This window comes from Spinacia oleracea, chromosome 2, assembly GCF_020520425.1.
Source record: "Spinacia oleracea cultivar Varoflay chromosome 2, BTI_SOV_V1, whole genome shotgun sequence".
NCBI classification, from domain to species: Eukaryota; Viridiplantae; Streptophyta; class Magnoliopsida; order Caryophyllales; family Amaranthaceae; genus Spinacia; species Spinacia oleracea.
Window position 1 is genome coordinate 78,275,271 of NC_079488.1, and position 14,408 is coordinate 78,289,678.

General features: G+C 35.0%; 1 protein-coding gene across 1 annotated transcript; it reads right to left on the minus strand.

Moving 5' to 3' along the window:
- Positions 1 to 13,256: 13,256 nt before the first annotated feature.
- LOC130467561 (uncharacterized) lies at positions 13,257 to 14,118 on the minus strand. The gene is made up of 2 exons (XM_056836103.1): positions 13,515 to 14,118; positions 13,257 to 13,450 (listed from the first exon to the last, which is right to left on the minus strand). The coding sequence occupies exons 1-2, from the start codon at positions 14,116 to 14,118 to the stop codon at positions 13,257 to 13,259; spliced, it is 798 nt and encodes a 265-aa protein (XP_056692081.1).
- Positions 14,119 to 14,408: the final 290 nt, after the last annotated feature.

Sequence of the window (14,408 nt, forward strand, 5' to 3'; positions counted from 1 at the left end):
AAGTGGATATTGATATTCTATTATTTGATGTTCTATACTCATGTAGGCATATAGTTCATGTCACTGAAGCTATGCGATTTTTCTATTAGATAGTGAAGAAACCTACAACTTGCAGTCAAACTATTATCATGTAGATTAATGAGTTTGTGACTTGTAAGAAAGCTATGACGAAACCTAGATTCCCTAAAATGGTTAGAGGCCATATATAGACTCAAATGTTTTAGATGGTTAAAGGCCATAAAACATAACCAATGTTTAGATGACAAAATTGAAATTTTGTTGATTTGCAAGAACGGTTTACACCTATTGGTTGCAAATTGGTTTTAAGGATGAAAACCATCAAAACATGGTATTGTGTTCATACACAAAGCTAGATTAGTTGCTAAAGGTTACAAGAAAATTTATGGCGTGGATTGTGTTGAAACCTCATGCATAATCGTAATGTTCAAGTCTATAAATCAAGCAATGATTGCATATTGGTACATATGGCAATTGGATGACAAAACGTATTCCTCAATCAAATGATGGAATAAACTATGTACGTGGAATGTCATAGGATTTGTGGATCCAAATAAATACTTGAAAACGAAAGTTAGCTTATGACATCTAAGTGCAGATTTAAGCAAGCAATTGGGAATTAGAAATATATTTTAGTGAAACTAATAAGTATTTTAGTTTCATAAAATGTACATGACTCTTATAGAAATATAAGAAGTTTAGTGGGAGTACGTAAAACTTAATTGGTCCTATGTGTATCACACACATATCTCTCTATTATGAAATAACATTCAAATACTAATGACTTAGATTTGAAATTATTCTTCAATGATGGACCATGGCGAAACTTAGTACATATTGGGTATTAAGATCTATTTATAAAGATCTTATAACATTGTTTTGGATTAAGTAATGGCATTTACTAAATCAAACACGAAAGACTCCATTCGAGACATTCGACCCATATGAATAAATCTAAGTAAAGAATGTTTGAACTATGTATAAGCATTTACTAAGTTCAACATCAAAGAATCTAATAAGATTCTTAACCTATATTATATGTCAAAATATTTAGCTGGATTTAGTATCTACTGAAACTAGAATAAGCTAAAGTTACATGAATAGAATTCAATTGGGAATTATTCAGCAAAAGAATTTATCATGTATGATATAATATGAGGATCGCCAAAACGTATCGTATGACTTTAGGCATGACGAACATATACCAATCTCTATTGATCTAAGTAAAGATCAACTAGATTGAGATCAAGGAAAACTTATGGTACTTGAAAAGGTACATAAGAATAGTTCTTGATTCAAGGAAATAAAGATATGCTAAATATTGATGCTACACGCATAAACACTGGCAAAGGATCAAGCAAGATTCCTTTGGAGTTAACCATTGACAAGGACGAGCTAAAGAGCATCGTGTTTTGAAAAGGCAACATGGATTGGAGACCGTTCTTCACTGAACTCGGGTGGATCACATGTCTGCTGACTTGATGGTTCTTCATTGCAAAATGCGTAGAACCACTATCGAAGTAAGAAAGACTAGATCACATAATAAACAAACTCAAAAGATCTTATCATCATATCTCGAGGAACATTCGATGAAAAGGATATTAAGACTGGCAAAGCATGATAACTAAACCTATGCAACAAGTGATAAACAACACTCACATTGTGGTACTGGAAATAAAGCATAGTTTTGAATTCCACTAAATGGTTTAAAGATGGGTTCAAGGCCCATGGTTGTAAAACATCGGGGTTGAACATTTATCATATATGAAATGTATTTTCATATTCCATTTAATCTTGGTTTAGTATTAAACGATGAGTCCCTTCAATTTGACGATATATTCAAGATAGACTGTCAGGACCAGTCCTGTGACTAAGAAATGTCTATCAAGTGAACTTGAATGTCAAAAGTTGAAAATGGTCCCTGGTCGGAGTTTTCTATAAAGATGGACGCATAGAAAATGTTAGACGACTAGAATGCAAGATGACTAGTAGTTCTGTTTCTTGAACTATGTGGACATGGCAATGTCGTAATCATTTGCATAGATACTTACTTTGGGAAGACTGGTATCGGACAGACCTATGAAACTTTACAGTAAGGGATGAGAATCTGTCATAAGTAAATTACATTAAAATTATTAGACACTAATCCTCAATACCTGAGTGATTTGAGATTACTTGTTTGAGAACTGCTTACTTTGACATTGTCAACCGTCGCACCGTAAAAGGAGGCTATAAAGGCAACGCTCAGGTAATCACCTATTAAATGAAGTCTAATCTCAAGATCGCAAGATTGGGATTGTCCTCCCATAAATCGGGATGAGATGCTGAAAGTTGTACAAGGCCGCTCGGAGAGCTAGAAACTGTAAAATGCATGGCCGTGCTCAGATGAATCATAGGCTACGATTATCTATTTATTTGATCAGTTGAACTCTGAAACCGAGAAACATCCCTGGACATAATAAGGATGAAAACTCTTACCTTATGTTCAAGAGCAAGCATCGAGCGACAAAGGAATTAGGAAATGCACACTTGTCCCTAAGGACAAGTGGGAGACTGAAGGAAATAATGCCCTTGGTCCAAGTATGCAGTTCAGTATTAATGAACAAGTTAATAATTCAGTGAGATCAAGTGAGCTGAATGCCTAGCTAGAGGCCGCTTCAGTTCAAGTGGAATTAATGATATTAATCCACAGCTTACTCTTGACTGAACCCGTAGGGTCACACAAATAGTACGTAAACGGATCAAGTATTTAATGGCATTAAATACTCCATCTATGGATATTCGGAATCGACGGATCTTGGTTTCAGTGGGAGCTGAGATCGTCAAAGGCAAGTAAATGAATACTCCGGAAACGATGATATTGCCGGAAACGGAAATATGGATCGTATCGGAAATATAAATATTATCCAAGTCGTAGATGTTGCCGGAAACGAAAACATGGTACGTATCGGAAAATATTATCGGAAATGGAAATATTACCGGAATCGGAAATATTGTCGGAAACGGAAATATTGTCAGAATCGGAAATATTATCGGAATCGGAAAATAATTCCGAAAACGGAAATATTAAATATTTGTTCGAAACGGAAATTAATTCCGGAATCGAAAATGTTAAATATTGTTCGTGTCGGAAATGAATTCCGGAATCGGGAATTTAATCGGAAAGCGTATCGTACGAATTAGCATTGGACGAGGCTTGCCAGACGAAGGCCCAGCACGAAGCCAGGCCGTCGCCCAGCAAACCACACGCATCCAACAACACGCCAAGGCCTCGACCAGGCCCAGCGCAAGGCCAGGCCCAGCCAAGGCTTGGCGCGCGCGCTCAGCGATGGGCTGCGAGCAGTGGGCCTCAGCGCTGTGCGCTCAGCGTGGGCCGCAAGGCTTGCGCATGGGCGTGCAGTGCTCGTGCGCTACGTGTGTCTGTGCTATACGAATCCTAAAGATATCGGAATTCGTGCATAGATTAAATCCTAATCCTAAAAGATTAAATTAATTATTTAGAGTTCTAATAAGATTCTAATTAATTAATTAGTATTCTAACAGGATTCAAAATCCTTTCCAAGGTTCTATAAATATATGCCTAGGGCCATAAATTTATACACGAGTTTTTCAACAAGTATTCATACAATAAAACAGTGATTTTTGAGCAGAAAAATCTGTCACATTCTTGCCCATAATTAGCCGAAAATTATAGTACCTTAAGGGAGATTCTAGTTGGTCAATCTTAAGGCGGATCCGGACGTGCTGTGGACTATCTACGGAGGGACGACACTTGGAGTCCTAAAGACTTGTTCTTGTTCGGTTCGGGCGCCTCTAGGGAGGGCACGCTACAAAGTGTATGCACCTAAATTATGCTAAATGATTATGTGTAAATAATATGTTTCCTGGCATTAAGGTTTTCCGCATGATTTATGTTTTGTCATATGTATCATAACCTAACAACAACACCATATCCTATCAAAGATAGGAGGACAATCCCTTCTTGTAACTTATGAACAACCTACTTTGATTCATAGTACGCCCAATAACTACTTTTATAGTCTCTTTTTACGGTGCGACGTTTAGCAAGCATCAAAGCGAACTAATTCTCTAACAAGCAGCCATAACTACTCAGTTTTTGAGGAATAGGTTCCAATAACCATTAATGAGAACTACTAATGACATGACTTTAATATCTTAAAGTGTTCTCATGGTCAATCCGATACAAGATCCAATAAGTATCTATGCAAATGGTTTCTGACATCCAGTCCATCTAGTTCAAGAAACTGAACTATAAATCAACTTGCAATCTAATTTTCATTAGTCATTGGTCGTCCAACCTTTCAATGACCTGGATTAAGGATCCTTTTGTGAATTTAATATTCAAGTTCACTTATGTGTGTTTCTTTGTCAAATAATTCATCTTGACATCCGATTTGAATGTTTTGAATCACTTGTGGACTTCATCATTTAATACTAAACCAAGATGAAATGAAATATGAAATATAATTTCATAAATGATAAATGTTTAAACCAAATGCTTACCAATTTGTGGGCCTCTAACCCAAAATCAAGCATTTAATGTTTTACAGATATAGGCCTTTCACCCAATACTTGAAACATTCATGGAGCTCAAACTTGATTCCATTTCTGCATATGAGTGTTGTATCTCATTCGAGGCAAAGGTTTAGTTTATCATACTTTGCTATTCTTAGCATCCTTTCTATCGAAAGCCTTTCGGTGTAGGATGAAAAGATCTTTGAATATGTTTATAGAATGATCTAGTATTTCATTGTTGTTAGAATGATTCTCATATTTTAAATAGACAATCATCTAGATAGCAGACCTGTGATCAACCTGAGTTCATTGAAGAAATCCCACTAGAAACAATTCCCTTTCATTTCTTCTTAGGCAATAATGAACTCATTTTAATTATGTAGAATTGCTAACGATGCTTCCTTTTTGGAATACTCCAACTAGTTCACAGAGATGTGGGAGATACATCTTTCGATTGAGAACTTGGAAACTTATCATTGATTCAGTTTTCCATGCATCACATAGGGTTTTGAACCTATGTTACCACCTTTTAATCACGACACCTAATTGCCCGTGTATGTTTGTGGTTTGCCTAACAACAAGATCCAACTTTTGCTTAGGGCAAATGCATGTAGCATCAAAACTTTAGTTCATCTTCATTTCCTCTTATCAAGTGCTCATCCTACATGTCCAAATATATTGGATGTTCTTAATATTATTATAATGATCTAGATCAATAGAGATTGGTATAAACTCATCATAATCCAACATTTACGAGTTATCTTGGCGATCCATATATCACACTATACATGATTGATTGTAATGCAAAAACCATTCGTATTTTAAAATCTATCCATGTAACTTTAACTTATTCAGTTTCACGAGATACCAAATTTTGCTAAGATCTTGGCATTGCCATGTGATATAAAGTGAAGGTTCCTCTTCAAGGTCCTTCATGTTTAACTTTAGTAATAACAGCCTAGCTTTACACTTTAGTTATAACATTCATTACTTAGATTTACTCATATGGGTTGAGAGTCTCTTTTGAGTCTCTCAATTGTGTTTGATTTAGTAATTACTTTTACAAAATCCAAACAACGCTTTAGATCTTATCCAATTGATCTTTAACCCAATATGTTCTAAGTTTTGCCATGGTTCTAATATTGACAAATACTTTCAATCTAACCATTTAGAATTTGAATGTCATTTTCAATAGATAGATATGTATCTCATATATATAGAACCAATAAACTTGACTTAGCTCCCACTAAACTCCTCATCTACAAGATGATCCATAATTTCGTAAAGCTATGATTTCTCAATGGCCTTGTTGAAAAATATGGTCCAATTCCCACTTGCATGCTTTAATCTACGAATAGATTTCTTAAGCTTTCTCTTTTATCTAGAATCCAAAACTTTTACATTGTGTGACATACACAATTCCTTTCTACAAGTCCAATTGAGGAAGGTGTTTTGTTTTCCAATTGACATATTTCCATATGCAATGATTGCTAGATTTATCCAAAATAGTTCAGGCATTTCGACTTGGTGAAAAGATTTCAACATTATCAACTCCGTGAAGTTGTTTATAATCTTTAACCACCAATCTAGGTTTTCTTTTGCATGTGTATATAATATAATCTTTGTATGTTTTGAAAACATGTTTGCAACCAATGGGAGTGAACCCTTTATGCAAATCACCCAAATCAAAGACTTGATTCTTTAAGATGAAGATATTTCGGATAAAATGGCCTCAAACCATTTTATATGGCCTCGAACCATACTTATGTTTCTGATGGCCTCAAACCATACTTGGGAATTTCTAATTCGTCGTATATAACCTGTAACTCGTGTGTCCTTGAAGCACTTCCAAAGTCTTCATGGTTTTCATCCTCAAGATATCTATGTATCTATCTTAGTTGAATTCTATTCCTTATACAATTTACCTAGGTATTGAACATCAAACTTTACTGTCTATAAAGACATTACTCAAGTCCTTTGAGTATTAGGATTCTCTTGAAGCACTTCCAAAGTCTTCCTGAAGCTCTTCCAAATACTTCTAAGTACGGAGCTTTTCCAAAGACTCCTTAGTACGTATCCTATATTTGTTTGTTGCTTGACTCGAAATTCTTTTGAGGTCACTTCGAGGTCATATTTCTCCCAGTTGTCTTTTTGGAAATATGATGGTTTCCTAAAAGATACTATCCAGAGCAACAACCATGTGTTCCCATATTTGTGGTAGAATCAATACCTTTTGTTTCTACAAGTCGCTCATAAAGAAACATATATCTATTCTTGAGTTTGTTTGATGTAAACACTAACTCCCACTAGGTTTGACAATCCTAGATATATATACTGAAAAAGATGTACTGAACCGAAGTTCAATCCTTATGACATCTTATCCTTAGCTTTGACAACTTTGTTTAGTGTGATAGTCACTTGAGAGTGTAATTAGAAAATATATAGGAAAGTAGTCATGATTATCATTAATCGAATTGATTTCGATTCCTCCATTTGGACATACCTTATTCTTATGGAGCTTCGACTGTTATAATGCCATATAAACAATCTAGATAATCTTTCTTGGCCCATGCAAACATCATCTCGAACCAGTCTAGATGTTCCAAAATTCTTTCCAAGTTGATTTTATACCCTTTTGTGAATCGCATTGAAACATTTCACACATTTCACCTTGAGTAAATATAGCCATATTTTCTCAAATTCTTGTGAAATAGGTAAGTCATAAAATCCATCTTTGGACTATGAACATAATTGTCTAGAACCTTCTAACAATAGTCCATTTCTGTGTCATGTTCAACAAGTAAGACCCATGTGTCTTAAATTAGTCAACTTTCAAAAATCCATGCCATGAAATCTTAGAATGTTGTCTTGTTGATATGGTCGTATGACATTGCCAAAGATACGTGGAACAAAAATCAAAATATGTGATTTGAACCTTCTAAAGTTTGAGTGTCAAGAGATTTGTTTGTTTATTAATCAATCATATGACCCAACCCTTAAATGACCATTTCATTCAAATAAACACTCAACGAATGTTTTTGTTTACTTTGAATGTGAGTCTTTGTGTTGTCCAAACAGAAAATTGTTTATGATGATTAATGGAACATAATACCGTCAAGCAGCCTTTAGAAGGACTTTAAAACAAACAGATGACCCTACAGCTAATGTAACACAACTTTGCTTCATTTCCCACTTGTAGGTCAATATCCAAACTTAGCTCTCGAAATTTGAGTTCTTAACAAGAGTTAGAACCTCAAGGGGTAATCTAATACCATAGGAGTTTATTTGCTAAGTCGTTTCTCTTTAACTCAAACTTTTAGGTAGAAATTGAATCTTGAATTCATTTCTTTTATTCCCATTTCCTATCCTTTCTAGCACCTTTTTCTTATAGTCCTAAAGAGTTTACTCTTTGCTTGATCTTCTTACTTTGTCATTATTACAAATTCCCTTTCTTTTATTCACTTTAAATGACCACATCCAATGAGTCTAGTTCGATATTGCATCAAAAGAAAATTGGTTGTCAACCATTGGTGATACATGAGCCTTTAACTCAATACTTAATTATTCCAAAACTACCCAATATTTTGAATATATAAGGTCCAATTGGTCAACCATTCAAGTTTTAACTTGAAAACAACCATGAAGATCACTATAAGAAAAATAGCATCCAAGATATGCTCTCAGTCTCCTTTTCTTTGAGAATTGCTCTCAAAACTAGTTACCAATCGATCGAGGAAATATTGCAGTTCTATTATCCGAACGCAATAAGGTTGAAGATCTACAATTATACAAAATGAGCTAGCAAAGAAAACACTTATCATACTTTAATAACTTGAAATAAAAGAATTCATGAAATCATTAAAGCTATTAAACATTTCATTCATGCAATAAAACATGGTCCATAATGAATGAAACGAATCCAAGACCCCAAAAGTCTTAAAACCTTAAGCATGCTTTGGCTTATCTTAAGTCTTTTAAGATTTTATGTAAGAAAACCTATGCTAGTAATTCCACATTACTCTTGGTTAATAAACTAAGACCATAATTTATCCCATTGCCACAACATATACCAATATTTCTTGAGTTGCAACCACATTCAACGTGCTCCTTTGGGATGCCTTACCATCTAAGTATACTAAAATAACACCTAGCTTTGGCCGAAACCTACTATCTTAGGTCCTAAGGTTTTTGTAAATGCTTGATTTGGAAGGCAATTATAAACTCAATATTACTTTGGACCTAGTTGTTTCTATGTTGGTTTGATCATTTAGTGAACTAATTCTTAATCAAACATACAAACAACGCATTCATGCATAATATACATATACCAATATATAAAAGAATAAATAATTTGGTGAACTAGTATGGCCCAAAAACTTGGTCTTGAAACATCCAATCTTCCCTTCACCTTGTTAGCTTGGCATCGTCATAAACTCCATTCAAAAGCTAACTTAAAATTTTAAATAATCTAGAAGAACTTAAAATAATAATAACCTAATTATTACATCAAAAACTTCAATGGTGCACATACCATATTTAAAACTTTACATTCAAAGATAAAACGGCACGCAGACCGTATTTAACCATCCTATATTGGCCATACTAGTCACCTTAAATACCTGCAATACATAAAAATAATATCTATGCATTCATCCATTCGTGTCCTAAAACGAATGGCCCAAGTAAATATGCAAGTATTTACATGATTTATTAAAAAATCAAGTTCATGTAAAACGCGTCCTAAAAGATTAATCAATTCCGAATTATTAATCCTTAGAATTATTCTAATACAAAATTAATATAATTAAAATAAAGGTGCCCTACGAAAAATAATTAGAATGTTGTGAATAAACAAGAGAGGTAAGAGAGAGAGAGAATAGTGTTGTGTGTATTATTCCATATAGTACCGGGTATATATAGAATATTCCGGAAATATTGACAGGGGTATAATGGGCATCCATATTATATTTCATAACACTCCCCCTTGGATGTCCATTATACAAAAATAAAATTTCTCTCTTAAAATAAAATATTTTCTAATGCGCGAACGATGCTGCCTCATTAAAAACCTTACCAGGAAAACCCAGTGGGAAAAAACCATGGTTAAGGGAAAAAGAGTGCAGCACGCATCTACTCCCCCTCATGATTACATAACTTGAGATCTTTGAGACGACGCAATCCAATCTGGTAAACTAATTTCTTGAAAGTAGCAGTTGGAAGCGTCTTGGTAAATAGGTCTGCCAAATTTTCACTTGAACGAATCTGCAGAACCTTTGATGTATCCATCCTTGAGCTGTGCAATGCATGCTGCATTATCTTCATACATAACTGTTGGAGCTTCTTTCCCTGTGGATATGCCACAATCTTCTCGTATATGTTGAATTACTGACCTTAACCATACACATTCACAACTAGCTTCGTGGATAGCTAAAATTTTTGCATGGTTAGAAGAAGTAACTGCAATAGTTTGCTTCATGGAACGCTAAGAAATGGCAGTACCACCACATGTGAAAACATATCCTGTTTGTGATCGAGCATTATGGGGATCAGACAAATAAACTGCATCTGCAAAACCAATTAAGTCTTCTTTGGTCTGGTTAGAAAAGAATAATCCCATATCTTTCGTTCCTTGGAGGTAACGAAGTACATGTTTTATCCCATTCCAATTCCTTCGAGTTGGATATGAGCTAAACCTTGCTAACAAATTTACTGTAAATGATATGTCGGGTCTCGTATGACTAGCAAGGTACATCAATGCCCCTATTGCACTTAAGTATGGTACTTCAGGACCAAGGATTTCTTCATCGTTTTCTCGAGGGCGAAATGGGTCTTTATCCACATCTAGTGATCTTACAACCATTGGGCTACTCAGCGGATGTGCTTGATCCAAAGAAAATCTTTTCAGTACGTTTTCTGTGTATGTTGTTTGATGCACAAGGATTCCATTCTTTAGGTGCTCAATTTGTAGCCCTAAGCAAAATTTTGTCTTTCCAAGATCTTTCATCTCAAATCCTTTCTTCCAATATTCCACCGTATGTGATATATCTTCAGGAGTCCCAACAATGTTTAAATCATCAACATACACTGCAATTATTACGAATCCTGCTCCAAATCTCTTTATCAAAATGCATGGACTGATGGGGTCATTCTTATATCCTTCCTTTAACAAGTACTCACTTAGGCGATTATAGCACATACGCCCTGATTGTTTCAATCCATAAAGAGATCTGTTTAATTTTATGCAGTATTGTTCTCGAGAACTAGAATTTGCTGCTTCTGGAAGTTTATATCCTTCTGGGACTTTCATATAAATGTCATTGTCCAGTGGGCCATATAAGTAGGATGTGACTACATCTATTAAATGTAAATCAAGTCCTTCTCTAATTGCCAGACTGATAAGGGATCTGAAAGTAGTTGTGTCCACCACAGGAGAGTATGTTTCTTCATAATCGATTCCATGTCTTTGTGAGAATCCTTGTGCAACTAAACGTGCTTTGTATCGCACAATTTCTCCATCTTCATTCTTCTTTCGCACAAAGACCCATTTATGTCCCACTGGTTTTACACCTTTAGGTGTACAGACTACTGGTCCAAATACTTCTCTCTTTGCAAGAGATTTTAATTCTGCCTCAATTGCTTCCTTCCATTTTGACCAATTATCACTTTGTGTACACTCTTCAATAGACTTTGGTTCTTGATCCTCATTTTTATCCATAACATCAACTGCTACATTGCATGCAAAAATTTCATCGACGTCGATTTTATTTCGGTTCCATTTTATTCCAAACATGACATAATTAGTTGAGATCTCGTCATTATCAGGTACCTAAATTTCTTCATTCTTCAAAATTCTTTGTTTCCTCGTTCTGGCCATTATCAGTCGCCGCTCCTTTTCTTTTACGAGGATTTTTATCTTTGGAACCAATAGGTCTACCACGCTTCAGGCGTGTTGTAGACTAACTAGAAGTTTGATATTGTCCTGCTGGGACATCAATTTTAATTGGAGCATTTACAGCTGGTATATGTGACTTGGTCACTCTATTTGGGTCAGTAAATGCATCTGGCAATTGATTTTCTAAGCTTTGTAAATGAATTATCTTTTGTAATTCTAATTCACATTGTTTAGTACGAGGATCAATATGAGACAATGCTAATTCATTCCAACTTATTTCCTTCTCCAGCTGTGCATTTTCTCCCCCTAATGTTGGGAAGACTGACTCATTAAAATGACAATCTGCAAATCGAGCGTTAAATAGATCCCCTGTAGATGGCTCTAGATATTTAATTATTGATGGGGATTCAAATCCAACATATACTCCTAACATCCTTTGGGAGCCCATCTTAGAACACTGTGGTGGAGAAATTGGGACATATACAACACATCCAGAGATTTTCAGATGGGAAATATTTGGTTCCTGACCAAAAACCAATTGTGATGGGGAGAAATTTTGATTACTCGTTGGCTTGATGCGAATTAATGCTGCTGCATGTAATATAGCATGTCCCAAAGTAGAGATTGGGAGTTTGGACTTCATAAGTAATGGTCTAGCAATCAACTGGAGACGCTTGATTAATGATTCATCCAGACCATTTTGTGTATGAAAATGTGCTACAGGATGTTCAACACTTAGCCCAATGGACATGCAATAATCATCAAAGGCTTGAGAAGTGAATTCACCAGCATTATCAAGACGAATTGCCTTCATAGGGAAATCTGGAAAATATGCTCGTAATCTAATCAATTGAGGAAGTAGTCTCGCAAACTCCAGGTTGCGAGTTGATAACAAGGATACATGTGACCATCTACTAGATGCGTCAATTAAAACCATAAAATATCTAAATGTTCCACATGGTGGGTGAATTGGCCCACAAACATGTCCTTGTATACGTTCCAAAAAATTGATTGATTCAAAATTTATTTTGGCTAGCGAAGGCCGTATTATCAACTTGCCTTGTGAGCAAGCATCACATGAGAAATCATAAGGAAGAATTTTCTGGTTCTTCAATGAATGTCCACGTGAATTTTCAATTTTTTTCGCATCATTATTGAACCGGGCTGACCCAACCGGTCATGCCAAACAGTGAAATTATTAGTAAACTTTGGTTTACTGTAGCATATGTTTAAATTGTATTGATTTTAGTGTAGTATAAACCAGTGGAGAATGCATGTAATTTCTCCAAAATATGCTCAGTGCCTTGGATAATACTCGTGATGTGAAGGTATTCAACATTTCCTTCACTTATTGTCTTAACGTGATATCCATTATGTCGAATATCTTTAAAGCTCAATAAATTTCTTTGAGACTTGGGAGAATATAATGCATCAATGATTTCAAATTTCGTTCCCATGGGAAATAATATATTTTCTCTTCCGGAGCCTTCAATTATATTTGTACTACCTGATATAGTACTCACACTAGTTTCTTTCATTGTCAAATAAGAGAAATATCTCTTGCTTTTGGGTATGGTATGAGTAGTTGCACTGTCTGCTAGGCATAAATGTTCACCATTCATTGCTAACTGAACTTGAGGGGTATTCATGTTCTTCAAATAAATGAAATATCAATAAGAATAACTTAATAACCGAAATTTAACAATGTCATATAAAATCATAGTTCTAACAAACAAAATCCAAAACAAAATAACTTGAATCCAAGAAAACAAAGTTTTATTCTTTAAAAGACCATAAACGACTCTAAGGATTAATTATTCCCTTCAGGGGTGGTGAGGAAATCAGCAATTTCCAGGTGAGTTGTATTGCCACAATCAAAATCACCTTCGCCATCTTCGTACACAAGATTTGTTTCTACTTTCTTTCCCTTTTTCTTCAATGATTGTTGATAGAGCTTAACCAGGTGTTTTGGTGTACGACATGTACTAGACCAATGACATTTTCCTCCACATCAATAACATACATTGGTCACATTCTCATTTTTATATTTCTCTTGTTTGTTAATTACCATCTTTATTGTCCCAATTCTGATGGGGATACGAGTTTTTGAAAGAACCACCTCGGCCTTGACCTCGACTATATCCATATCCACGTCCACGTCCACGTCCACGTCCACGTCCTCGACCAGTATTGTTGGCATGATATTTTTCTTTCCCATTATGGGATGTCACATTCGCTTCAGGGAATGGAGTAGAGCCAGTTGGACGGGATTCATGATTTTTCATTAATAGCTCGTTGTTTTTCTCAGCCACAAGGAGACAAGATATAAGTTCAGAATATTTCTTAAATCCCTTTCCACGGTATTGTGTCTGCAGCACAATGTTACTTGCGTGAAAGATAGAGTATGTTTTCTCTAACATTTCTGCATCAGTGACTTTCTCTCCACATAATTTCAATTGTGAAGTAATTCTGAACTTAGATGAGTTATATTCACTTACAGACTTAAAGTCTTGTAGTCTTAAATGTAACCAATCATAACGAGCTTTAGGCAATATCAGAGTTTTCTGGTGGTCATACCTCTCCTTTAGATTACTCCAAAGGATTTGTGGATCTTTTACAGTCAAGTACTCAATCTTAAGACCCTCATGGAGGTGATGGCGAAGAAATATCATAGCCTTAGCTTTGTTTTGACTTGTTGCTTTATTTCCTTCTTTGATTGTATCACCAAGGTCTTTTGCATCTAGGTGAATTTCGCCATCTAACACCCAAGACAAATAGTTCTTTCCAGTAATATCAAGGGCCTCGACATAGTGCACACTACAATTGAATATTGTAAATTAGGACTTGGTTAATATATATATATATATATATATATATATATATATATATATATATATATATATATATATATATATGAAATATCATAGCCTTAGCTTTGTTTTGAGTTGTTGCTTTATTTCCT